General features: G+C 47.0%; 1 protein-coding gene across 1 annotated transcript in view; it reads right to left on the bottom strand.

Moving 5' to 3' along the window:
• The window catches only part of LOC117797481 (steryl-sulfatase-like), an 82,753-nt gene that overhangs the window by 50,452 nt on the left and 4,306 nt on the right, over nt 1-27,995 (bottom strand). The window contains exons 3-4 of the mRNA XM_034649885.1: nt 14,065-14,224; nt 6,805-6,926 (exon numbers count right to left, since the gene is read on the bottom strand). Coding sequence (XP_034505776.1) covers nt 6,805-6,926; nt 14,065-14,224 — 282 coding nt within the window. The remainder of the gene's footprint in view (nt 1-6,804; nt 6,927-14,064; nt 14,225-27,995) is intronic.

Here is a 27,995-nt window from a genome sequence, read left to right as displayed (position 1 = left end):
GTCCCGCTCTCCTGTTCCCACTACACATATCTCTGCCCGTGGACTCACTCCATTTCTCTCGCTATGTCCTTCACTCTTTGAAAGCAGCAACAGCATCTCCCACGTCTCCGACTGCCCAGCACCTAGCGGCTTGCATGGAATAGATGGTCCCTTAACATTCACGGGGTAAATTAACCGATGACATGATAAATGGAGCAGGACTGAAGGAGGGAAGAAGCCCACTGCCATCGTGGAAGCCGGCATGGGCGGACAGGAAGCCCAGTGTGTTCTGTGGTCTCTCCCGGGAGCATCCTGCCTGAAATTGTGCAGTGCCCAACAGAGCCTCCAGCACGACCCACACCCAGACTGCTGGGGGACGTCTGCTAACGGCAAATACATGCGCGAGGACATCAGAGATGTCGGACATATGTCTCTCTTGGAGTCTCTTGGCATTGAAAAATGGGCACTCCTGAGAGATGAGCTTGGCAAACACGTCACCTGTGCCTTTGGGAAAGCCTGTGCACGGAGGGGCATGAAGGACAGACATGAGGGCCACTGGCGGGGTGGGAGTCAGGCATAGAGCCATTGAGGGAAGACAGAGCGGATGCCCTCAAGGGTGGTCACGCTTAGGGGATACGACAGCATGGATGAATCCCAGAAGCAATCCACACCTGCATACGTGCAGGCAGCTAGACAGGACGGAGAACCCACTTTCCAATTGTGCGTGAAGAACTTAGCGCCTTAGGTAAAGAAGTTTCCATTCATGGAGGGGCAGACTCTGAAAGCAAACGGCGTGGCCACGAATCCAACTTTGCCATCGACTCTGTTGCTGTATGCTAAAGACGTGGCTTCCAAGCCTGTGTCTCCCCATCTGTAAATGAGAGAAATACCTGTGCGAGACACTACGACCCGTCCTCTGAGCCTTCCACACTCAGCAGGTGTTACTGGACACACGGACACCCATGCCGAAGGCTCCACCTCCTGGCTTCCTTTGAAGCTAGGTGTGGACCGGTGAGCACCTTCTGGCCTGTGGGATTTACACCTGGGAGAGTCTGCCTGTCTTCCTTGGAGAAAACTGACCAGCACTCTTTCCGTCTCATCATTCCCACCATTCCTCCATCCCACTGCCCCTCGGTGGACACTACCATCATTTGGCACACACAGGAAGCTGCTGCACCTTCCAGGTAGTGGAGGGGAGCCTGGAGTCTGCAACCCGAGACTGCATAGACCGTCCACCTCTACGCATCACTCATGACACAGACGAGGGAGTTCCCCCGCGACTTACGCTACTGTCCCATTGCGCTTTCCTGTTACAGATGAATCTGACACTAACATAATCAAGATTACAAGGATTAGAAGGGATCTCACATGCAAAGTACGCAGGAGAGTGTCTGACAGACCACAGATAAGGAAGAAACACCAGGGTGTAGGGTTAGCAAGTATGTTTTCAAAACACAACGGCCACAGCAGAAAAAGGTGATAAATTTCAAGAATAAAAGATGAACGGATGATAGAATATGTTACCAACTACCACACAGTTTTGCACCGAAGGTGCAGAGTCGAGGAAGACACAGAGACCTGTTAAACAGGACGTGCCCTGGTTAGCACTACAATGTCCCTGCAGCAAACAGCAGGTCTGAGAGCCCACGGCAGCAATTCAGAAGGAACTTGGAGACATCAGCAGGCATCCTGAGAGACAGGGGATAGGCCCTGTGTCAGTCACAGAGAGGAGAGGTGCAAACCAGTGCAGACGATCGATAAAAGGGCAGAACCCACCATGCAGGCTAAAACGGGCAGAAGTATAATGAGAACAAGTCATGTTCTGAACTACGATCGAAAAAGGTGTTTGAACATCAAAACACCGTCCTTTTTGGTATTTAAGAGAGAAAAATCTAATTTTTATTTACTCCGTCTTTATAAGGAAGTAAGTTTGCACTGTGACCATTTCTTTTTTAAAGATTTTATTTTTAAGTAAATCTCTACACCCAACGAGAGGCTCGAACTCACAACCCCGTTATCAAGCATCACCATGCTCTGCAGACTGAGCAGCCATGTGCCCCCACATTGTGACAAATTAGCCAAAGTCACGGCTGACACTTTTTTCATCCCCGATACTAATGAAATCTTGGGTCGGGCATATGAAACCTTTAGTAGAAAAGTGGATGTCTATTTTACAGGTTTTATTGTTAAGTCATTGCTGCACCCAACATGGGGCTTGAACTCATGACCCCGAGATCAAGGGTCGCACGCTCTACCGACTGAGCCAGCCAGGTGCCCCGGATGTCTATTTTAAAACCTGCCTAGTACTGTCTAATATAAGAGGGTACAAAGTGCTGTATGAAAATATATGTTTAATGGACTACATTGAAGAAAACAAAAAATCCATTTATGAGGTTTTTTCCCCATTAAAGGAAACGAACAGCCGGGAAGAGCAGCCCATTCCTGAGAGTCTGAGCGCTAATGAGATAAAATAAATGAAATAAAGGTCTCACAATTTCGGGGAAGCCGCCTCCACCCTCGTACATCACTTGCTCTCCCCGGTTGCCAAGGCGGATTCCGTTGTGTCGTGGGACCCCACCGGGCCCGTGCGGCCACAACCGTGCGTACACATGCTGTCCCTTCTACCGGGCTTGGAAGGCGCATACGGCAATGCACGCGCGAATGCCTGCAAAGACAGAGCTCGCGGGATGCGGCTTTCAGGGGAGGGAGTCACACACGAAAGGGAAAGCCTGAGACTTCACATATATCCCTCCAGTGGTTGCGGTCTGTCCACCTGCTACACGGGTCACGGCAGAGGGCAAGAGCTGTCCTTCTCAAGGTCAGCTGAAGGACGAGCTCATCCCTAGCAGCCCTCGCTGCAAAATGCCGCAGCTCATGTCACCACAGCGTTGGCCCTTGATATTTTATTTCTGACCCTTTAGATCCCATTTCCGATGATCAGACAGGGAAGGGCACCCAGCGGAATGAGTAACGGAGATGAAAGCCAAGCATAGCCGTGTCACCCTGGTTAACTGTCAATCCATGAGACATGAGCAGCTGTAAGTAGGATACTGTCCTTTTCTTAGGTGTAGTTTAGAGGCAAAATTAATTTGTTAACTGTGTGGAAAATTTAGATGGTCCACAAAGCAAGCATTTTTCTTTCCTTAACCGCGGTCATGCTGTTTTGATTTTAAACCTTACTTATCCCTTGCATAGGCATGGGAAACAGAAAGGAGTTAACGAAATCTGCATATTCATTACAGAAATTCTAAGAATAAACAAGATTACATAATTGAAAAAGAATAAACCTTCCTTATCCCCTATTTTGGAAAGAGGGCACCTTTTAAATAGTTGGACAGGAACACATTTCTTTAGAAGGAATCCTATATATCCTACAGTGTTTCGTTCTGTTTTTTTTTTAAGATGCTTTTTGTTTTTTTAATCAGAAAAAAAGTTTCCAGAAAACTTGCAGTGAAAAACGTAGCCGGATTTGCGAGGCCCTTGGGTTCACCATCAGGTTAACCACGTCCCGTGGATTTTTGTGTGTCCAGCTGGGCTGGGGGCTCTCACATATTCATATGAGCAATTACTTTATACACTATAATCACAAGCTTGAAAATCAGTAACAGAATCCTAGAGCCAAGTAGGTACCTGCTTTCTAAAATGAATTTTATCCATAAAATCAAGCTGTCATTACACCGGATTTTTAATAGCACTGACTCGTATGCCTAAACTTAAAGCCAAGACTTTTAATGCACATTGAACACTCCATTTTAACTCAAAATTTCCATTTCAACGCAAGAGAACTTATGCATGTTATAATAACGCGTTTGTGAGTTCTCTCACAATGTAATGGCAGTAACGATACTGCTTATGATTAAATTATGTCATTCAACTTGCTGAGACAACTGAATTATGAAATTATTATAATTACGGAATTATTAAATTATAGTGACGACGTTGTATGTAACAGTTAAAAGGGATTCATGTTTCAAAAGGGTGGAAACAGAATTGTAGCCCTAAGTGTTTGGAAAGTAAGTATTTCATAAGTCGGGAATACTCCGGGCTCCAACTTATCAGAACAAATGGTAACTGGACCTTAACAATGTGTGCGGTCAGGTCTAATTTCCCGGTAGCAACAACCTACTGGTACGTCAGCTCTTTCTCTGAGAGAGGAACAAAGCCCGGATTTGCTGAGTCTGCTGATTCCCATGGTGTAAATATTCCCAGCACAGACTGACTTGAAGCTAGCAACGGCTTAACAGCACGTGGGAAAGATTCTCGACCAAGCGGGAGCTGGCTCCTACCTGCGACTAAAACCTCATCTCAAATTTCCTTTTTCTTTTAAGATTTTATTTATTTACTTGAGAGAGAGAGAGCAAGAGAGAGAGCGTGAGCAGGGGGAAGGGTAGAGGGAGACGCAGATTCCCTGCTGAGCAGGGAGCCCGATGCAGGACTCTATCCCAGGGCTCCAGGATCGAGACCCGAGCCCAAGGCAGACACTTCACCGACTGAGCCACCCAGGTGCCCCTGTTTTCTTTTCTTTCTCCCCACCCCCCGTTTTCTTTTCTAATAACGTATTGTGAGCTTAGGCTCCCTCTTATCTTGAAGAATTATGGGCAGTGTCCCAGCATGGAGTACAGCCATCCCCGGCAATCTCCTTCCAAAGCAGATCTGAGATGATCTCAGCCCACCTACCCAACCAGTACTGTTGACAGGTAACTCCATACGGATGACAGTCACATTTCCTCCACGCGCCTCTGCGTTCCCAGCATTTGACCCCGCTGGCCGCGCATCCTGGTCTAAGCCGTAAGCAAGCACCGGGGACAGGGCATTTGGACAGACACTCATCCTAGCACAGAGAGCGCCCCATAGCAGGTGCTCAAAAATATTTGTAGAATAAATAAACAGACGAAGTACTGGACAGACACCCACGAAGGCTCGGGAGATCGCGGACAAGCACTGCTCCCAAGTTTCAGATAGAACGTCAAGGACAAGTAAGGGATGGCTCCTAAAAACCCTGGTGCATCGAGACCCCTTACCTGGGCGGATGCCTCCAGCACCGAAATACCACCCTGTCTCCTTTTCTGTTGCCGTTCAAGTTTTGCAGAGGGGGAAATGTCACTTGGGTGTGTCTCAGAAGCAAATTTTATCCCAGCTGCCTGTCAGAATCTGGGTCTTGGTTTTCTCACGTACCCCTATTTTCTGTGTCTCTCTGTCCCTTTTGTCTTTCCTCCTCCACAGACTGTGTCTCTCCAGCCTCCGATCCAGTGTGTTCCTTCCGGCTTCTCCGACTGTGGAGGATGGGGGGTGGGGTGCTGGCTTCACGGAAACACGGTTCCGGGAAGTTCAGGACACGCTATTGCATTTCTTTAACCAGCCAAGAGTCACACCAACTTCATTCTGTGCATTGACAGCTCTATTATAAACTCAAGTGGGAAGGAGGACACCTCCCGTTGGATGGATGACTCAGGCCTGACTGTGTCGTTAAACGTGAACAAGAAACCGTGCCCCTGCTGACGTGTGGAATTACAGATGCACTGACGAGATCAGTAAAACAGAGTGCTCCCCGCTCTGGAATCCTAAGCTCAGGCTTCTCTCATATTTACCTTCTGGGAAACCTGGCAAGGAAGCCGCCCGGGTTTAGAGGAGAAACTCTGAAAGGTAAACCTGCTGTGATTTCTGTGGCTAATGGAAGGGCTGTCATTTTCCACTTTAAACGGAAAGGCGAGGCTGCTCCTGAGATAAGCCCTTGGCAAACTGGCTCGGTGCGCAGGGTGGGGAGCGGGAGGTGTGGAAAACCAGTATGAACGTCACCCCGAGTTCAACAGTCAGCCATCAGGTGGGAGGTCCGGCAGAGTGTAGCCTCCCGGAGCAGGACCCAAAGCACGACACAGAAAAAGGGGAGTTTTCCTTCTCCCCTGGGGATGACACGGGAAGTCCCTCCTCCACATGCCCCTGCCGGTCGCACAACGCCGGCAGAAACTGTTTCCCACACACTCCGTGCCTCTTCGCGATCGGAACATCACTGCGATTCTAAGTGTAAAGATACAGGAAAAAAAGCCTGGAGCCTATCCCCACGCCGCGGATTACTGCTCGGTTGCATTTGCTCCTTTACGCCTGTGACAAACACAGCTCCAAAACTTGTATCGGAAAACCAAATTCCATCGTCTTTCGGGTAGAGTGCACGATGCAAAGAACACCGAGTTTGGGAAGTACGAGGACATGGAGGCAAATATCTGAATCGAGCTCATGCCCCGCCACGGCTGAGACTTTAGAGAGAAAGTCACATAAACACCTGCCATTCCGGGGGACAGCGCAAAGCTCTAGGAAGGCGCAAAGCATAGACAGTGGGCACAGGGGCGGTGTTTCAGCAGGGCCCTGGGCGGGAGGTGCTGCTAAGCCGCTAAGTGCTCCCCAAAAGGCAAGAGAAGGAAAGTCCTTCCAGGCAGAGGACGTGCAAATGCAAGTCATGTGCCTCCTAGAACACAGGCACTGGTTGGGTGCCAAGTCACAGCGAGAAGGAGCTTGGGCTACGGGCTCGAAGCTGGGCAGCCAGCCAACAGGCCATGAAGGACGGGGGCCGCGGTGCCCGGCTGCGACCTGAACTTCCTCTGCCTGGGAGGAGGAGCCACTCACGAGTCAGGGCCGGGGTCCGCTGACGTCGTGCCTGGACAGCGACGGGACCAGAAGGAACAAGACAGGAGGAGCAGCTCGAAACAAAGCCGCGTGACACGCAGAGGCATCCCTTGGCCTTTACAGAGCGAAGCGCTCTTGCCATCTCATCTCCTTGCACGGCACCAATGGCGGACGTACTGGAAGCATGGGAAGGTCTGTTTTACTCACTGTTCCGAGGACGCCAGCGCACGGCATTTAAGTAGAAATTGCAGTAATGGAAGAGAAACTCGTGATCGGAGAGTTGGGTCTTCCCTTGAAGCAGTGGCATGAGGTCACGTCCATCAATGATTCTGTAGGACCAATCAGCAGAGCATCAGCGGGAGAATGGCCACGCCCTCCTTGCGCTAAACCGTCCCAACCTGTCGGTTGTCCTTCTAGCAAATGAAAGCGTGATAGAGTCACATAATTATAATCCACCAACCAACACAAAGAATGCTCATTGACCCCTGTTGGGCGCCATATGCCACTTTGTGGGGCCAATTCTTTTCTTGTATGAACTCGCTGAATCCTGCACCATAGTTGGGACCATTATCATCCCTTGGTGATGAGATGAAGGAACGTCATGCAGAAAGTGTATGTGACTCACCCAAGGTCCTGGGACTGGTACCGGACCATGGGATGCAAACCCAGCTGATTACTGGGCATCTCTCAACTACTCTTCCTGCCGCTCATCTTAAACCCAAGTTCTGCCTATTCCCTCAGCACAGAGGAAGCTTTACTCACCAAGTACAGCTCTATGGAAGATAATAGCATCTAACAATTTAGGTGGCAAAAAGGTACTATATAGCATGGGAACAACTTGGATTGGACAGACGTCCGTGAAAGCACACGTCTAAATCAGAATGAATTACTCTGTGAATAAATTCTAATGATTATGATACTAAACACCCTTTGGATGCATTGTTCCCAGATACAAATTTCTCTTCTATGCCTGTGTAAGTAGACCAAGGGGAACGTTCCAGAATGCAAACAATTGATAATATGCAATTGGTTATGAGAAAAATCAGATTATTTTGCATTCAAAGAAAGGAAAAAAAAAGCCTAACATTCTGAGAGAAACTTACATTAACACGCACTAGACCAACGGAAGTCATTGATTCCATCAGACCCCATCACTGGAACGAGGGCGGAGAGCGCCTTTGAAAGAGTCTGATGGTCTCACCTGAGGAGTACGCTACTCTGATTAAAAACACGCCATCCCTTAGTATGAGGAATTTAGAAACTGGACGGCAGACTTGGCTATATAATTTGGGTTAGCGTTCTTGAGAGGCCCTGCGTCCCCTGACCTTTGTGTGTGGATTATTTTGGTGTCCCTAAAACCCCTGTGCTATAATTACAGCCCCGTTGCTTAGCACTTCTCTGGCCCCAACCCTTGTTATTAATCACGAGCTCTGCAGAAGCCTGCGGACCGAAAATATTCTATTATGGTGAGTTAAAAATAAGAACAAAAGGCAGACTTGGCCCCCTTCCCAAGCCCACGCTCTCATTTGCCATGAGAAAAGAAGGAAGCAAGGTAGAGAGACGCTTCAATTCAGAAGTGGCACGCTGTCTGAAATACTCTTTCTATCCCAAAATGGCAGTCATTGTGCCTCGGTCCTTTCAAATCCCTTCTGAGAAAGACTCAGTCCGTACTAAGACGCAATCCTGAATAAGGTGGAAAGAAAGGAAGGGAGGCACTGGCGTAAGCAGGTGGAAATGCCTGACGAGGAGAAGCCCCAGGCAGTGAAAAATGACCCAGAAGAGGGGACAGAGGGATGCAACCCCTTTCCCAGGACCTTCACCTCACCTGGACAGCAGGCCTTTCCAGGACCACTCAGGACAGAGAATGCAACTTCGTTCCCAGACACAATCTCTACCTCTATTTCCTTGTTCTTTGGAGGTAGAACTTAGAGCTCTTTTTTTCTTTTTCTTTTTTTAATACCCTACACCCAACACNCCCAGGCAGTGAAAAATGACCCAGAAGAGGGGACAGAGGGATGCAACCCCTTTCCCAGGACCTTCACCTCACGTGGACAGCAGGCCTTTCCAGGACCACTCGGGACAGAGAATGCAACTTCGTTCCCAGACACAATCTCTACCTCTATTTCCTTGTTCTTTGGAGGTAGGACTTAGAGCTCTTTTTTTCTTTTTCTTTTTTATTTTTTTTTTAATACCCTACACCCAACATGCTCATTCCTAGAAGCGGGCAATAAATCACACCACCATGGAAAGCCACCGTTGAAGAGAGCTACAGAAATATGGCCTGTCAAAACAGGGCTCATTCCTGCCATGAAAATTGGAAAGGGACCCTACTAGGGTTCAACTTTTAAATGGTGTCTAAACCATCAAAACACTTGGGGTTGTTTTAAATCACGTGTGCGAGTCACAGTTAGCGGTGGCCATAACCCAGAGACACCACATGTCCCCTGACATTGCCTGTACGGAGAGGTTCCCATCACATCATGACCTGGGGGACTGGGACCGAGGCTTTCTGAAAGTGACATGAAGCATTGCTGTGTTCTATTGAGAGATGCCTTAATTGGCCTTTTCTGCTGGTGAATTCAAGTTTTCATAGCAAGCGTGCACACGGAGCTGCTACGATGAAACTGGAAGGATTCTTTCATCGGGTCCGCTTGATTCTGTGAAAATGTGTTCCTCTGACATGGTGTTTGATTTGGAGAGTGACGTGGGAATATTGTCCATTGGCTCCTGTCCCATGACGATGGTCACCATTTCAAGGATTCATTTCTAAGCACCGTGCATTTCAGAATGTCAGGTCAAATTAAATACCAAGGGACAACCTTCACATCTCTGCAAAGAGCATGTTTTGGGAATGTTCCTTGGGCAACAGTGACCCTCATTTCCCCCCTGGATGTGCTGGCCTCTCTCTTAGCTCTGAACCAGTGAACCATCGGCCCAATTGTCCCTGCCTCTGCCTGGCTCTCAGAAGAATCTGGGGATCATACGACAAGGGAAAGCTTTGGGGGCGAGGGGACAGAGAAGAGACGGTTTTGGGGGACTGATAAAGAGGTTAATTTGGGGCACAATGTTTATGAGTTACCTGTGCGATCTTCAAAATAAAGTGATTTCTTCAATGTAGAAAGTAATAGCAAAGAAAACGTGTTTAGAACAAAGTACGTGTATATTTCATAAACTGAGGGAAATCCCAAGGAACGAGAAAGGTATTTTCATCAAGGAAATCCCAAGGAACCAAAGTTATAACAAAAAAAATGCTTCCCTTCAGAAACATTAAACTCGTTGCCTAACTTGAACACAAAGCAAGGTCGGTTGTAAGTGCTAGCACATAAAAAAAGAGTTTCACCTTTTATTCTGCAAAATGCAGGGGAACTAGGTTTATTTGTAGAACTCTCCTGAAATATTCCTCTGTACTTGCCTAGCTATTGGGCTGCAAAACCCAACGGGAAAATGAAGTCACTCCCCTCGTCTTCATGACACGAAAGTGGTACCAAGCATTCGGGTATTGATTTTATTAACTTGAAAAAAAAATCAAATTTCTATTTTATTTTGTTTATGGGGGAGGAGACCTAAATATTTCACCTGTAAAATGTGATTCTGAAGGATGTCAGCACCCCCTTTCCCCCCTTCCTTTCCCGATCCAGCTGAACTATGACTAGAGTTTAGAAAGTTTCCAAAGGTTTAATAACCAATTAGGGCATGTTACAATTCTTCATCACCGAAATCTGTGAGCAACGAGCATGGCCGTAGGCTTCCTCTGGCAATATTCTATCTGCTTGCAAAGATGTGACTGATGAAAGATTTTTCATTTTCGGGAATTAATACATTTCATTGTACATTCTTCTTATGCATGTCAACCGTATTGCCTATGTTTTATAACACCAAAAGAAAAAAAAAAAAGGGTTGCCCTCCCTTTATTTCCAGAATCAGCTCATTTGGAGACGTGGGGGAATGATTTTTCTGAACACGCCTGGGGTAATGGCCATCAAAAGTTCTTTTGATAAACCGTGCCGCTGAATGCAAATGGATCAGTGAAATATGTGTGAAGGAAACATTCACCGCGGAGAGGAATCTCACACGGGCACGCCACGGGGTCGAATGAGAGAATCATTCTCACAGTAGCACTGAGACTCTGCCGAGCGAATATCTCTTCTGCGTATCCCCAAAGCACTGCTCTCTTGACCTAAGTAGAAACCCTGTGTGGAAGGGCTTCTCTTCTCCCACCAAGCTCTGACTGGTCAGGACGGCCACCCACCAGACTCAAAACGTCTCTTGAGCATGACAAGGTTGTACCTGAAGGCTGGGGGCCTTTTGAACAGAAATCCTCCTGTTCCCACAAAACACGCAGAAAGATGTGAGGGTACCTCATTAAGTTCTCGTCACACGGCTTGGGTTCGACCCTTGAAATGAGTTTGTTCTCCTGAGAAATGTAAATTTAATACTGCTCACGCAAGAAATCAGGAGTTAAGGCTATCTTCTAAAGAAGAGATATTTGTGAATCATTGACAGATGGATACACATATGGGGATACTGTCTAAATGCTTTCATTGAAAAGTTTTGATGATGTTAATGCATTATAACAATATTTTCCATAAAAGAGCAATAGTGAACCTAAGACCAGTGTCTGTCAACCCCAGCACTACCAACATGCTGGCTGAATTATTCTTTCCTGTGGGAAGCCAGCTTGAGGCTGGCAGAATCTTTAGCAACATCCCTGGCCTCTGGACGCCAGGAAAACTGAGTCAAGACAATCAAAAATATCTCCAAGACATGGTCCACGGCCCCTGGGGGAAAGAGTTACCACGGTGAGATTCGCTGCGTCCGATGTTCCCGGTCTCCAGGGCAGATATAGAAGGATGTGTTCTGGACCTGGTTGGTAACAGGATTTAATGAAGATATTGTGTGATTAATTGTATTTCCATGAAGGATTGGAGGCAGAGTTCCGTTTTCTTCTCCGTGCTGTCTCCAGGCTGATGATGGCGTTTTACGGGGTCCTACAGCTCCACCCTGAGCCAGCACCGTCGCATTGAGCTGGGTCAACACGCATCACGGAGCTCCATGAAAAGCATCTTCGATACGACGAAGGGGGTTCTTACCAACGTCATGGCTCCTACATGAAATATTTTGGGCCTGCCGAAGAGGGAGGCTGCTTCCTCCTCTGCAATGGGCACGTACAAGGAAAACAGAGTGACCTCCAGGACCTTCCGATCGGGCTGGGTGGGAGGCATGAGCCGCAAGATTTCCGTTAATGGATTTTCCTCTTTGCCTCTGACCTTTTCCTTCCCTGTCTTTCCCCTGATTGCATAGAAGCCCATTTACACATGCTGCGAGGGCAAAGGTGGTGCTGATTTTAAGGTGATGAGCTGTGAGAGAAAAATGTCGTTCATGAAATTACCTGAACACCCTGTGTGCACTCCTTTTTCTTNGGCAAAGGCGGTGCTGATTTTAAGGTGATGAGCTGTGAGAGAAAAATGTCGTTCATGAAATTACCTGAACACCCTGTGTGCACTCCTTTTTCTTTTTCTTTTTTTTTTTTTTTAAGATTTTATTTATTTATTCTACAGAGATAGAGACAGCCAGCGAGAGAGGGAACACAAGCAGGGGGAGTGGGAGAGGAAGAAGCAGGCTCACAGCGGAGGAGCCTGATGTGGGGCTCGATCCCATAACGTCGGGATCACGCCCTGAGCCGAAGGCAGAGGCTTAACTGCTGTGCTGCCCAGGCGCCCCCCTATGTGCACTCCTTAAGGAAAGACTAAGTTGTACTCCAAGGGTAAGAACAAGGGCCCATGAATAGATGAGACAGGGTGTGAGATTTCTGGCTTTATGTAAGGTGACGCTTTTTATGTTTTCCTGCTGCCATGTTTTCTGTCTGTCACTGAGGCAACAAAGGAGTAATATGACCAGAGTATCCTAAAACTCCCTGTCAGTCCTCTCCCTTTAGGGTTCTAGGATTCTGGATAATCACTGACTGTGGGAGAAGAAAGAACTGAGCTGATGTACTTCTCTCTCAATATGGCGGGAAAACCGAAAATGGCCACCATTCATGTGCTTTACGAGCTCTCACGCTTTCAGTCCTCCCATGCGGACTGTAAGGTCAGCACCGTTACTGAAGCCTCGTTCCAGATGGGGAATCAACACCCATCAAGTGAAACATGTACCCAATGGGGAAGCCACGATCGGAACCCAAGCAGGATCCCTGCTCTTAGGCAGATCTCTCAGAGTGTGGCCCAGGGACCCAGGGAGACACCCAAAACCCTTTCAGGGGGCCCACGGGGCCAAAACTGTTTTCACGAGAATACCAAATGCTCTCTTCCTTTGAAGCAACGGTTCCCGGAGGAGCGCACACCACGCTTTCGCAGGGGATTCGTGGCAGGTAATGACATCATCACTGTCCATGGATGCAAGGTGTGCTTGGGCGCTTATGCCTGTTCAGAATTTTTTCCAGGTGTGAGGGCTCTTACGATAAGCATTGACAGACATAACCCACATATACAAAAGGTCTTCGGGTTCCTCAGTCACGGAAGAGTGTATATGGGTGTTGAGACCACAAAGTTGGCGAGGGGCTGAGCTGTCCAATGCTGCCTTGCCTTTAGTGTCTGTGTGTGTGTGTGTGTGTGTGTGTGTGTGTGTGTCTGTGTGTGTGTGCACATGCTTGTGTGCATGTTTTGGGGGTAAGATACACCTAAACAACAAATCTGAAAACAATAAGGAAACGATAAATGATAAAACAAGCTTGAAAGCAACGGGATGTGAGCAAAGCTACCCAGGGACGCAGCCCGGGCTGAGCTGAGCTTTCCTCGCTGGTTTCCCGTTCCCTCTTCATTCTGCTGGCAGCTGAATTCAAACACGATTTGCAGCCCGCCTGCACGACATTAGCCTGGCCTGCCACCAAACTAATGAAAACAATTAATCAGCATGCTTCACTTAAAACTCTTCAGATTGGTAATAACACTTAAGAAGAAACCATTGGCAATGTCACATGAAGTTGTATTTAAATTTAAGAGAAAGACGTTTCATTTAGAACTTGCTAAATGAAGACATGCTGGGAAGGAGGGCCGTTAACGGGGGATCCAGCTGCCTTTCTTGCTGCTGCAGCAAAGAGCAGCTAAGCGGGACCCCAAGTAAAAGCAGGAGAGCCAAACAGCGTGGATCAAAGAGGCAGCTGCCCAGCTGCCCTACGATAAGCCCATGGAAGGAACAGCCGGGAGAGACAGGATCACTGGGGTGTTGAAAGTGGAAGGCTCGCGAGAGCCAAAGACCATGCGTGCACACCACACCTTGCTGCTGATTTCCCACTGGGATAATGGGGTTGACGATGTTTCTGCATCGGGGGCCCCACCAGTTGGTCCCCTAACTGGATGTGGATCATAAGTCCAGCCGGAGATAGCAATGCCATCATGCAGGCAAACCAGAACACGCTCGCCCCTGTGAGCTCCAAATGACACAAAACCAAATGCGTCTGACTCACGGTACCTGTCCTCGGGCAATGGCGATCCCACCAGGTTGGCCACCGTAGGAAATATGTCCATGTTGCTCGTTGGCTCACCAACCTCCAGCCCAGCCTGTATCACCCCCGGCCACCGCAGAATGCCTGGAATCCGGATACCTCCTTCCCAGTTGTTTGCTTTTCCCCCTGGAAGACCAAAAAAAGAGGCAACAGGGAGACATACGTCTTTTCAAAGCTTGGTTTAAGGCTCATTTCAATGCACTCTTCGACGTTCGGCAAGGGGTGGTTGATTTGGAAGAACCAAGTGCTCTCGTTACATGGATTTAATGAACATTTTGTGAGCAATATAGCATCCATGGTGGTGAAGAAAATATGACACGGCCCCTACTATGCACGGCACATGCCAGCATTGCCTGGTGGTCACGAGCTATGACTGTCATCAGAGAAACTCAACTCTCAGAGCAAAAAAGGACTCAAGTCAATGACTACAGAGTCACAAAGTTGAAATTCCATTTCTACTTTTCACCAGTGGTCGTAGGCAAAGCAATGGCACCCCGAAATGTCCATGCTGACATCCTCAACACCTGGGGATGTGGTACCTTACACGGCTAAAGGGCTTAGGATCCTGGATTATCTAAGTGGGTCCAGCGTGATCACAAAGGTCCTTATAAGGGAAGGAGGCAAGTAGGTATACGGTATACCTTATAGGGGTACCATATCCCCAGTATAATCTGGGATAGGATCTCGGGTTATCTGAGTGGGTCCAGTGTGATCACAAGGGTCCTTATAAGGGAAGGAGGGAAGCAGGAGACTCAGAATCAGGGCCGAGAGAGAGTCTGGCTGATGCTATGTGGCCGACCCTGACGATGGAGGGAGGTCCCCACATCAAGGAACACAGCTGCCCCTAGACTGTGGAAAAGGCACGGAAGCATTCTCCCCCGGAGCCTTCACAAAGGCACACAGCTGTGCCAACACCTTGATTTTAGCACAGGTGGCCCCATTTTGGACACCAGCACTCCGGAACTATAAGATACCCAATCTGTGTTGTGTTGAGCCACTGAAGTTGCGATGATTTGTCAGGGCAGCCATAGGAAAGGAACACGCCAGCTCTGGGGCTCAGGTAACACACGGACAGATGTAAAACCAGATGCATGGTTTCCCCGAAAGTTCCCCACGGCTTTAAACGTGCTGAGCACAGCTGAACGCCACGGGAAGAAAAACCACGGACATCAGGCTGGAAAGAAGGGAGAGAATGGATGTTCTGCCGCTTGAAAACACCTTTTCGGACTTTAGAAGGCGAATGAAATAAAGAGTGAAATGAAGAAAGGTGAAGGAGAACGCTGATGCATAGCAGGGAGAGAATGCATGAATACGATGCATGGTTAACAAAGGTTGCAAGTGCCGTGGAAACTTAAAAAAAAAATGGATTGCTGGAGGTTCAAGGGATCTTGAAAGCAAAGCTTCACTTCGTCACGCTGGTTCTTGATGACGGCACACTGAATTCTGACCATTGCAGAATGAACTGTGTAGCTCACGACTGTCGCCTGAACTCCTCTTAGAAGCAAGATCTTTAAACTCCAGGCACTAAATGTTTTATACGCACAGACATCAGGGAAAATCCACACATGAATTCATATTATAGTCTGCAGTTTCTAGAACGGCCTCCACGAGAAGTTAAAGGTATCGCACTAAATCTCTCCAACATGATCTGAAGGTAATTATCGGACAAATACTGTTACTCTCGCATCGCAGATATCACATCAAAGAATAGGGAAGTTCAGGGGCGCCTGGGTGGCACAGCGGTTAAGCGTCTGCCTTCGGCTCAGGGCGTGATCCCGGCATTGTGGGATCGAGCCCTGCATCGGGCTCCTCCCGCTGGGAGCCTGCTTCTTCCTCTCCCACTCCCCCCGCTTGTGTTCCCTCTCTCGCTGGCTGTCTCTCTGTCTAATAAATAAATTAAAAAATCTTAAAAAAAAAAAGAATAGGGAAGTTCAAATACTTTGCCATAATTTATTCAAGCTGTCAATAGCGGAGTGGGCTGCAGGAGGAATCCCAACCTCTGAATTAGTCTGGCTATCCTTCTGTGAGATCGAGCACATAGATCTTCCACCTGCTTGTCTGTATAATCAGGCTCACGGCATTTCACCTGCTTTTCCTTCTACTCGATCCAACGCCGAATGTGCACCTGTTTACCATTCTACCACATCGAGATAATGGCATTTTCACCTGCTTATCCAAACTCATAGAATTTAAACTTGTTTATCCACCTACTAGTTCAAGTTCAAAGACTTCCATCTGTTTATTCTTCCAGATCAGTCTCACAGGTGATGCACATGTGAATCCTTCTACTAGATAAGCCTCATACAATTTTCACTTGCTTCTCCTTCCATCAGATGAACCTCATAATATTTTCACCTGTTTGTCCTACTGGCTCGAACTCAGAGATCTTCCATCTGTTTATCCTTCTGTAAGATTGAGCTCACAGGATATGCACATCTTTTCCTTTTACCAGATGAACCTCATAAAATTTTCACCTATTATTCGACTAGATTAAGCTCATGGAATTTTTTTTTAAAATCTATTCCTACTAGATCAAACTCATCGACTTAAGTCTTACAGCAGAATAAGAGTTCGAAGTCAGAATGTGCACCTGTTATCCTTCTAGATGAACCTCACAGGATCTTCATTCGTTTATCCGTCTATGGGATCAAGCTCAGAGAATTTTCATGCATTTATTCTTCCACGAGATGAATTTGCGATGACTATCCTTCTAGTACATGAAGTTCCTAGAACTTCACATAAAATTTATGAACAACAAAGGAAGTCTGCTACACAACATAAAGATCTTGCTTTTTTTTTTTTAAAGATTTTATTTATTTATGTGACAGAGATAGACAGCCAGCGAGAGAGGGAACACAAGCAGGGGGAGTGGGAGAGGGAGAAGCAGGCTCCCAGCGGAGGAGCCTGATATGGGGCTCGATCCCATAACGCCGGGATCACGCCTTGAACCGAAGGCAGACANAGGAAGAAGCAGGCTCCCAGCGGAGGAGCCTGATGTGGGGCTCGATCCCATAACGCCGGGATCACGCCTTGAACCGAAGGCAGACGNGATCAAGCTCAGAGAATTTTCATGCATTTATTCTTCCACGAGATGAATTTGCGATGACTATCCTTCTAGTACATGGAGTTCCTAGAACTTCACGTAAAATTTATGAACAACAAAGGAAGTCTGCTACACAACATAAAGATCTTGCTTTTTTTTTTTTAAAGATTTTATTTATTTATGTGACAGAGATAGACAGCCAGCGAGAGAGGGAACACAAGCAGGGGGAGTGGGAGAGGAAGAAGCAGGCTCCCAGCGGAGGAGCCTGATGTGGGGCTCGATCCCATAACGCCGGGATCACGCCTTGAACCGAAGGCAGACGCTTAACGATTGAGCCACCCAGGCGCCCCCTCAAAGTTAATTTCTTGACAAATAACAGTAGTTTGCAGAAAGTTAACACTGGAGGAAGCTGGGTGCAGGGAACGCAATAACTATCTTTAATATTTGTAATTCTATCTGTACTGATTCCAAAGTAAAAACTATACTAAATACACAGAGATGACATATGTGTCTTCCCCCAGTTGACTAAGTAGTTGGCATTCTCTAGATCCCATCAGGGAAAACGATACGAATTACTTCACAGGGTTTTATATGTACTTTTTCTAAAAAATGTTTTTTAAAGGTTTTATTTATTTATTCGAGAGAGACAGAGAGAGCAAGTGGTGGGGAGGAGCAGAGGGAGAGGGGCAAGCAGACTCTGGGCTGAGTGAGGAGCCTGACATGGGGCTCGACTGCATGACCCTGAGATCATGACCTGAGCCAAAGTCATTCATTTAACCGACTAAGCCACCTAAGTGTCCTATATGTACTGTTTCTAGTGGCTAAATTTAACTGATCACAGACTAGTGATATGGACTATGATATGCATTTCATTCACTAAATCCTTACATCTACCTTATGGGGGCAGTACTGGGACTCCCCATCTATAGAAGCAAAATCCGATGGCCTATAATATGCATTTCATCCCGTTAAACCATTACACCTACCCCACAATGGTGCTACCCCCACTGTCCAATTTATAGATGGGGGCGATCTACACCTATCCCTGAGGGGGCTGAGCAAAGTTACGTACTGAAGGTCCCTGAGCTAGTGACCCAGAGCACAGATACAAACCCAGCTTTGTCCGACACCGAAGTCTGTGACTTTGCACAATTCCTCGATACCATTTCGTGTCTGGTGCAAGACAGAGTTGGTGCTGGCTTGCCTGTATACTGTTGGAACAGGACCACAGGTGGGCTGGATTTAGAAACTCAGAAAGACAACTCTGAACCACAGGCTTAAGAAAAACTGGGACACTGAGCACACACTTTTATCTTCCCAAAAGTCAACAAGATGTATCTTCTTTAAGGAAAAAGGCAATGTCCAAGGACGGTTTCCTGGGGCTCCCCAGGTGAACAATAAAGGGACAGCTGGCTGCAAATCCACATGTGAGTGAGACTGAGACAGGCCAAACTTCCATGTCTTGGGTAGAGTTTCCATGTCTTAGAATAGCACTGCCATGAACGAGCACAGATGTCTCTTTAAGATATATTTCCTTTGGATAGGTACCCAGACCCGGGACTGCAGGATCATATGGACATTCTCTATTTAATCTCTTGAGGAAGCATCATCCTGTTTCCAGAGTGGCTGCACCACTTTGCATTCCCACCAAGAGTGCAGGAGGGTCCCCTTTCCTCCACATCCTCACCGACACTTATCTTTTGTCACAACAGCCAAGATATGGAAATAAATGTCCATCAACAGATGAATGCATAAAGAAAATGTGAGAGGCTATAGACACACACACAGTGGAATTCCAGGCACAGGAAAGAAGGAAGTCCTGCCATTGGAAATGGCATATGTGAACCTGGAGAGCATTATGCTCAGGAAAATACACCAGACACAGAACGATGAATACTGCGTGATCTTACGTACGTGAGGAATGGAAACTAGTCAAACTCACGGAAGACCGCAGATCTCATGCGTTCTCACCACAATAACAACAAAAGGGAGACACAAATGGTAACTATGTGCAGTATCGGCTAAGTTAAATAACTTGATTGTGGTGATCATTTCACAATGTCTACATATACCCCAACATCAAATAGTGTATCTTAAATATGTACAATTTTTATTAGTCAGACTTTAAAAAGGCTGACAAACCAGCAATGGAAATATTTGCTTTTATTTTATAAATAAGACCCAATCTTACCATAAGAAAACCAAACACTCTTTCCATCTCTCTTACCATTTCTATACATGCCTATCTTCTTATATAGATGCACACACACAAGGTACGTATACATCGTGATTCAAATATCAGGGATCTGTTCTGCTCTAGGAACTTTGCTGCGGTCCCAGACCTCTGGGTGATGGACGAAAAACCTATGAGATGTATAACCACTTTGAAAACAAAAGTCCCCGAGAGACCTTCGAGAGGTCACACCCTGCCAGAGAGTCAAGATCCCCTAGGGAGCTCTAAGCCACAAATAGCCCCCTGGCAGCAAACAGTTCTACGTGGGTGCAGGGAAGGGGCTTACCCCGTGCTCAGGTGGGATGCTGAGAGCACCCTCCAGGAAGACACAGGACTTCCTTGCGAGCCAGTGTACCTGCAGCCCCCAAACCCAGCCATCCACTGACCACCTGTATGTACGGGGCGGCAGGACCAGGTACAGTGTCATCCCCAGCTACTTTTCGGAAGACAAACCATTACACTCGGGATGAACTATTACACTCTGTTGGGAAAATATGAACCCACTATGTATAGCCTAAGTCTCTCATCTTATAGTTCCGAATTTATATGCAGAAACTAGAGAAATATATCAATAAACAGAGTCTCACCCAATTTTCTAAAGCTGTAAAAGGAGTGTTTTTTACAACAGGAATGGTAAAAAAAAAAAAAAACCTTTTTTAAATTTTTAACAGAGGATAAACACATCCGTGCACACTCTCGCCAGGGAGCAACATGTTTGATAAAGTATGATCACACATTTCCAGGCATGTGTTCATGAGCAAATATCCTTACTTGTCAGATGGTACAGCTTTGAGGCTCATTCCTCCTGCCGTGTTCCATGGAAAGGGCTATGTGCAAACTGTGCCCATCGGGCCGAAAAAGGACAGCACACACTGCGGCTCTCCCAGTAACTGCGATAGTTGTTCCCGAATGAAGTTCACAGGAGCTCCAACGCTGAGCTCCACTCACGCAGCAGGTTTTTATCACGCAATGACTTTCAACGACCAGGACTTATGACGGAGTGCCCCATAGTCCAGGAACAATTCAAGGTCCTTGCGGATATTAACTCATTCCCTCCCCACCGCACTTTGCAAGGTAGGTACCCCATGTCACAGCTGGCAAATCTTGGGCCAAGAAGACACGGCCAGCAAGTGATAGCATCAGCTACAGCTCCAATGTATGAACAAGGATCTCACCCCACAGAAACACCGAGTCTCCAAGGACAGCTCACACGACCCCATGTGACCCCTCGACTGTGAGTCAACAGCACACGGGGGATCCCTAGAAACACCTGCCCTCACTCAACAGAGGCCTGATTTAGTCCCAGAAGGCGATGGAAGCAAGGAAAGCTGGAGACGGTTTACGGGAGGGGGAAAAAAAAAAAGAGAGAAACAGGGTAAGAAAAATGGATTTTTTTTTTCTGAAAATGTATGAGCAGAGAAAAGCAGCAAGGTCTAAATTTAAAATTTGGTCAAGTAATTGTCAAAGTCACACGTCTCTCATCTAGATGGCACTCTGCCATGATGCAAAGTCACAGAGGTATGATGGCTGAGCTTGTCAACCTCTCCAGGTGAGTGCAGAGAAAATTCTAGCATGTACCACCAGACTCTTGTCAGGAACGGCTGCTTCCGAGCCAGGCTTCAATTTTTGTCCTTTCTAAAGCTGCCACCCGACAGGTCGAATCGCTTTCAGTGGCAAGAGCATATGCCAGTCACTCTTACGCTTGATCTGGGAGCAGAGTTTTACGAAATAACCCTCTTGGCCATTCTTCTCCATGTCCGCGTAACACGGTTTCCCTGGATTGATACAAACTACAATGATGTGTATGAAGATTGCGGTTTGCATTCAATGCTTTCTCACCCAAGATGCTATATTTTACTCTTTTCTTGATTTATTCATTCCAGGCACTGAACCCCACAAATTATAGATGGGAACTATGATAGAATCATCTGGGTTCTATCAACCTATTCCGAGGGCAAAATAAAGAGCAACGACCTCCTGATGTCAGTGCTCCAAGGAGGGGTACAGCATTGGAAAACACCCTTAAAATGAATTGACATAGTTTAAAAAGTTAAGAGTAACTCCTTAAGGAACCTGGCATCAAACTGCTAACTCATCCGTATAGGGGTCGGTCAACAACTTCTCTCAAGTGCTCCATAATTGCTTTCCCAACACTCACCTCTGCTGTCTTGTTTGGGGACATCTCACCAACGAATGAGTGTGGCTGTGTTTCGATAAAACTTTATTTATAAAATCAGGCATCAGGCCCCATGTGTGGAGCCCTAACGCCACAGTTAGCTAAGCCCTGCCCTGAGTTACTGAATTTAGATGGTGCATTCGTGTGAGTGCAGCGACCAAAACCTTATTCCGCGATATTAAGTCCTACAGTATCAAGGAGAAAAGTCCGCGAGGCTTCTACTAACGACATATTTCTTCACTCAACCGAACACCTTCTTAACATCTCCCGCGAGACAAAAACTAAAACACGTAGAGAATGTAAGGCGAACCGTGCCCAGGCTCTGATCCCCCTCAGCAACATCACACCGTGGTTCAGCTAAGTCTCACGTTAGTGCCCCAGGAAACCGCTTGTCCCATCTCACCTTCTAGAAAGTTCTGTGTCTGGATGTCTGTTCTGCCAACCCCCAAATGATTCTACACATCCTCGGAAGCCTGGACCACATAATGCCCGTCCTGTAGATTTAAGCCTCCTATGACCACCACGGCAGATTACGTTTTCCTACCGACCATTTCCTTCCTATGTTTCCAGTTTCTTGTTTCAGGGATGCCTGACAATCATGAAGATCAATTCTGTGCACATCGTATCATCCCAGCAGGACCACGAGCGCTTGAAAACAAATTAATTCAGTGCTGAATCAACTGACGCCCACAGCATCGTCCTTCGCACTGTCTTGCACTTGGCCACCATGCAACCCCAGCCTCTCTCTGCACAGACCACACCGGACCACATCACTTGCATCTGCTCTGGCTCAAAAGTGAGCAAATCCAACACCCATCATCCAACCATGAACCGTGCCCCCTGATACGGATTCTGCAACCGTGGTCCCAAACTGCAGTATTTCACTTTGTGGTATCACAGCCATATGTTGTGCCAAGTGAAAGCAGCACAATGAAATCCTTCCATCACGGCACTAAGACAACTGAGCATTCTGCAGGTATGTTCTCTGGATATGTGGACAGTCCCAATCATTCCAAATGGCACTGCAGCATTCAGGGTGTTTGCTCATCTTGTCCTATCTGTGTGGTCCTGACTGTTGGCTCAGATAATGTAATACACCACCGTCCATCATATTCTTGACCAAATACCAACCCCTGTATTGGGCATGAGTTCACATCTCTCCAGTAAGACACCGCCCCGCAATGAAAAATGTATCTGTTCTCCATAAGCCTCGATCCTTCCCGTGACCAAGTCCTGCTTACAAAAGTCTGCCTCCCTGCACAAATTTCTCAAAAGAACGTGAGACCTTTTCCCCCTTACCGTAAGCACCCTTCCATCCATCCATCCTCTGCCCCCCGCCTTTCCACTAAAAATATACTTGTGAGTATCACACGGGTAATAAACGCTACGGACCTGTGTCCTCACCTTACTGGCCTTTTTAGCACCATTCACCGTTCATGCTCCTTTCTGAATCTTCTCTTCTCCAAGTTTTCTTCTTATTTCCCAAATCACTCTATGTTGCCTTTATGATATCATCATTGTCCACCTCACCTTTTAGGTCAGAGTTCCTCAGGGCTTGGTCTTTGACTCTCTTCTTACACCAAACGATCTTATACACCTCCCCACGTGCCAACCAAGTATAGCTCTCTGCCCATGAGTCTTAATTCATCGAGACAATCTCCATCTACACAACCACTCAAGCTAAAACCACAAGACACATCACGGATGTCCTCCCTTTTCTCCAATCAACAACCAAACAGCAGTGGATTGACCAAGGTCTTCCAGTCCTGTCTTCGCCTACTCAAACTATGCATCCTTCGAACCCAAGCTCAACTATTTCTTTTCCAGTTACGTAATCAGTCTGAAGTTACTTCTGAACCCGTGAGGCACTGTTGTAGGTCCTGTGGATACAGAAGTAAGTAAAACGACACATATGCCGTCACAGGTCTTGGGCTCTCGTGGATGACGGTAATATCTTGCACATCCTGGGTGTGCTTGCCAACACGTTGCACGCACTGACTTGTAAATCCTCACACAAGTTCTTCAGGACGTTCCTCTAATAACAACCATATTATTCCAGCGCTAAAGATGAGGGACCAGATACACAGTCATTCCTCAATTTATCCTTATTTTCGTGCCTCTACCCTTTCCTTATGCTGGATTTGGGCGATACTGTTCACATGCGATTTTTACTACTACCCAAATGGCCATGGTTATTTTTTAACACATTCCTATTGGACATATTTACGTGGATGTGGGGTTCCTCAGCCACATTGCCTGACCCTCCTGGGTTAGTCTTCCATCTCTATCAACACCGAGCTACTTTTGTGCTCACCGTAAGCATCTCACTCCTGCCTAGAATGAATTCCTCACTTTTCCTCTCCTCGTCAACACTTAAAAACAGCAGCCTGCAAAAGGTCAGCTTCCCCTGAGAGGCTCTCAGAAGTCCAGGTTGGGCTGACTACCTCTAACCGTCCGTTCCCGAGAGTTCCCTTAGCATAGCAGCTCGTTATTCTGAAATTATCTCTGTAGATCTCCATCTCAGCATTAGAAATATGGGCTACAAGAGCTCGGGGACCCTGTATCCTTGGCCTTCATGCCCTAGAAGCTAGCCCCATGCCGGGCGTACTGTACAGAGTCAATATATGAGTGCCTGTTGCCCGAATGTAACAGAACGGCATAAATGAAGACCACATGCGATCTTCTTTCAAAGGTGAAAAGGCTGCAGACGCCTCCCGGCACACTGAATACCCACACCAGCAAGACGGGGCTGCTTTGCCTGCTCTGGGGAAGCTGATGAAAATATCCATCAAAATCTGAAGACAGAGCCTAAATGTTACATAACCGCCTTCTAATAAACTCCCAGACCCTCTTGCTGTTTGGTTTGGTTTTGTTTTCCTACGACAAAAGCATCAACTGCTCTCTGAAAGCGGTGTTACTGCATGAGGGCATGACGTACCAAGTTCAGGGAGTGTAAGGAGCAACTCACAAGTGGTACGGACAGGGGCCAAACTGGTTGCTTTTGGAATCTGCACTTAAGGTAAAGGAGAGATGCCAGGAGTGCAGGGCCTCAGACACAGGTGTCAGGGAATTTGTAAAGCCTTTTTCTGCATGCAGGGAAAGTCTACATTCGTGAACAGCTCAGGAAAATAGGATTTCCACCACCCCCGTGCTTCTGCAGGTGCTGTCCATAGAGTTAATGTATCCATTCCATTGACATTTATTACTTGCCTTCAGGCAGAGTAAAACGGAGGTGGGGGGAGAGCCTCCTTCAGGTTGACCTTGATCGGAGACAGGAATGGAAATGAAGCCAGAGCTGGTCTTACCATTCTCTTTCTGGCACTACAGGGACTTTTCTGCTCTGAGAAAGAGCAGAAAACTCTAAACTCGACTCTAAGAAAATCTTAGGGAAGTTATTCTGGTCCCAGCAACAGGAGGGTATTTTAGGTGAAAAAGGGAACATACTCAGGTATGGTACCAGGAGCAGAAGGAAGAGAAATCTGGGACATGTTCACTATTCATTCAGCAAGTGTCTACTGAACACCTACAATGTAGTTATTGTAGGAAAGAGACAGAGGGGCGAATAAGGCACCCCAGATCCCTGCTCCCACGGGATTTACATTAGAAGAAGGGAGACAGATCATAAGCACAGAAATTATAAACAGACAACATATCAGATGCACAAGAAATTATAACAAGGTGGTATGTTGAGTATCTGGTTGGCATGGGTAAGAAGTTCTGATTGAGGGGTCCAGGGAGATCTTACAGAGGCAACACGGGAACGCGAAGGCCAGATGATGAGCTTCCCACCAGAAGGAACTGGCAATGGAAAGGCTGTAAGGTGGAAACAAGACTAAAATCTTGGGAGACCCCAGGAAAAACCAGAAAGGCACGAGGAAGATAAAGCAGCTATAGGTCACGGTAGGCCGTGTGCTGCCAACATGCAAACTTCACGTTTCTTTCTCAGTGGATGGGAATATAGTAGAGTGTTTTAAGAAAGGAAGAACAGCCTCGAGAAGACAAAGGAGGCAGAGACTGGACTGATGCGTCTACAGGCTAAGAAAGCCTAGGATTGCCAGTGACCACCAGAAGGCAAGGAAGGATCCCCCAATAAAGCCTTCAGAAGGAGCATGGTCCTTCTGACCCCTTGATTTAGGACTTCTGGTGTCTGGAAGTGAGAGAGAGAATAACTTGCTGTGGTTTGTAAGCCATCCACTTTGTGGCCGCCCTAGGAAACTCAACACAGTACAGTGACCGCATGTGTACTGAAGCTCATCCAGGTGCCGGGGCAGAGAATGGATTGACGACAAAGAAGAATCAGGAAGACCATCGGCAAACCCACAGGGGAGATGAACTGGAGGTGATGCTGGCCTGGAGGAGGCTGTAATGGTTGGAGGGGAGACAAGGGGATCCATGTCAGGTATGTTCAGTAGAGAAAGTTCATAGGACACGTTGTTGGAATATGGGGTAGAGGGCAGATCAAAGAAAGAGGCTTTGGGGGCTCAAAGGCCCAGTGTTGGGGGTTGAATCACCAAGTGAAGACTGGTGCAAATCAACGACATGGGTTAGCCCATGAGACATGCAGTCTTGGAGAAGACCTCTAGTGTGGATCTGTTGATTAGGATGTGTCTAGCAAGCATTCTCACGTGAGCAGCCGGAGGGAGGAGTCTGGGGTTCCCAGCAAGGGTCAAGGCAGGGTGTGGAGGTGACCGGCACTCCCATGCCACTTGAGGTCATGCATTTGGACGTGATCATAGAGTGTGAGTGTGTAGGTAAAGAAGCAAGGGGACTCAGGACAGAGCCTCAGAGGTCTCCACCTTTGAGAGGTAGGTCAACGGAGGAGGAAGAGCCAGCACTCATGGTTGAGAAGAAGCTTCCAAGTATTTGCTTCCACCTATCTCTACAAGAAGTGCTCTAAGGGCTCCAAACGTTGACTTAGACATCAGGTGACATAGAGCGGGGCCAGCTGCTCCCTCCACCAGAGAACCACTATTTACAGGACTATTGCCTTGAGCTCCGATTAAACTTCTCTGGGCCAGCTGAGGGTGCAGAATGAAGACGGTCTTCTGAGGACTCCTCCACCTAGACCCAATACCTGTCCAGGTAACTGTAAGTATACAAACAGAGAACCAAAACCCGTGCGTCGCAGAGACTGTTCAGGATTGCACGGAGATCGTAAATCCTCTGTTCCTTTAAAAGCACTGACTCCTAATCCCCGCTCTCAAATTAGCAGGGTGCACATTTTCAATATTTTAACAGCCCTGCTGGAATTTTTACATTTAACCACTGTATGTGGTCACAGGCCAATGCAAACGTTCTGGCATTTTGTTGTTCATTTATCTTGCTCTTGGCGAAAATCCTAACAGCTCAGTGTGGGAACCCAGATTAACTAAAAACACTAATGGAGCCAACACTTCCTCAATTCTTGTGTGGGAACATGGATCGTTATTTGGTGGGCTAGGGTTATTAGGCTGACACAATCACTCAGAACATGCGGACAGCGGAAGGAAAATTGATTTAGAAGGCTCTCAGAAGTAAACGTACCAGGAGCTGTCAGGATGAAGACATTGCCAAGACGGCTACAATTTCACTAGGGTCACATTCACAGTCCACACTGGACCCTATTTCTATCTCTCAATTTCCTTTGATGCTACAGCCTTTTGACCAACACGGTTTACCCTTCTCAAAATCTAAATAGGACATTCATGCTGCAAACACAGTTCCTTTAAAAAAAACACGAGAGAAAGTATTAATGGTGTCACTATTCCCTCACCCCGATAATATTACATTATTTTGTTTAAATGAAGACTACCGCAAGGATCTTCTGTCCCCATGATTAAAAGGAAGACTGTGTTGAATTCTGGAGAAGGATGATTTAACTGTATGCACTGTATCCAATTCACCCTCAGATTTCATTACGGAAGTAGATTTGACTGGTCAGTATGGTAGAAACCCTCGCTCATAGACTGAAGATCTTTTCGAGAGGTTTTGATTGAGACGAACAATCATTAACTGTTCAGAAAAAGACGCTCTTTTGATCAGGGAGTTTAAAGAGCGCAATTCCTCTGTGTCCGAGGGTCTCAGAGTTTGCAGCTTTACAAAACGAGATGTGACATTGAGAAGAGCCTTTGGTCATCTCCTACCACTAGAAGGAAACCACATGTTCCTTTTAGAGCAGAGCATCTTAACAATGTTGCACCGTGAGCCTGATTCCAACTCAATCTGACAAAGGGATAATGCTTGCCACAAAATCGCAGCTGAGATATTAATACAGCGTCATACACTCGTGGTATTTCTAGCACTCAAGCAAAATAGCAAAACACTGCTCACACGTCCAATATGTTTCTTTAAAAAAGAAAATCAGGGAGAGGCTCCTGACATGCTGTGAGGGCTCTGTGATAACCTTGGTTTGCAACCATTCTCCGGGACCCTTGACACTGTCTTTCCGACCCAAGTTTTCACTTCT

This window comes from Ailuropoda melanoleuca, chromosome X (genome assembly GCF_002007445.2).
Source record: "Ailuropoda melanoleuca isolate Jingjing chromosome X, ASM200744v2, whole genome shotgun sequence".
NCBI lineage: Eukaryota > Metazoa > Chordata > Mammalia > Carnivora > Ursidae > Ailuropoda > Ailuropoda melanoleuca.
Note: the sequence above shows the minus strand (reverse complement) of the source record. Positions and strands in the feature narration are given on the sequence as shown.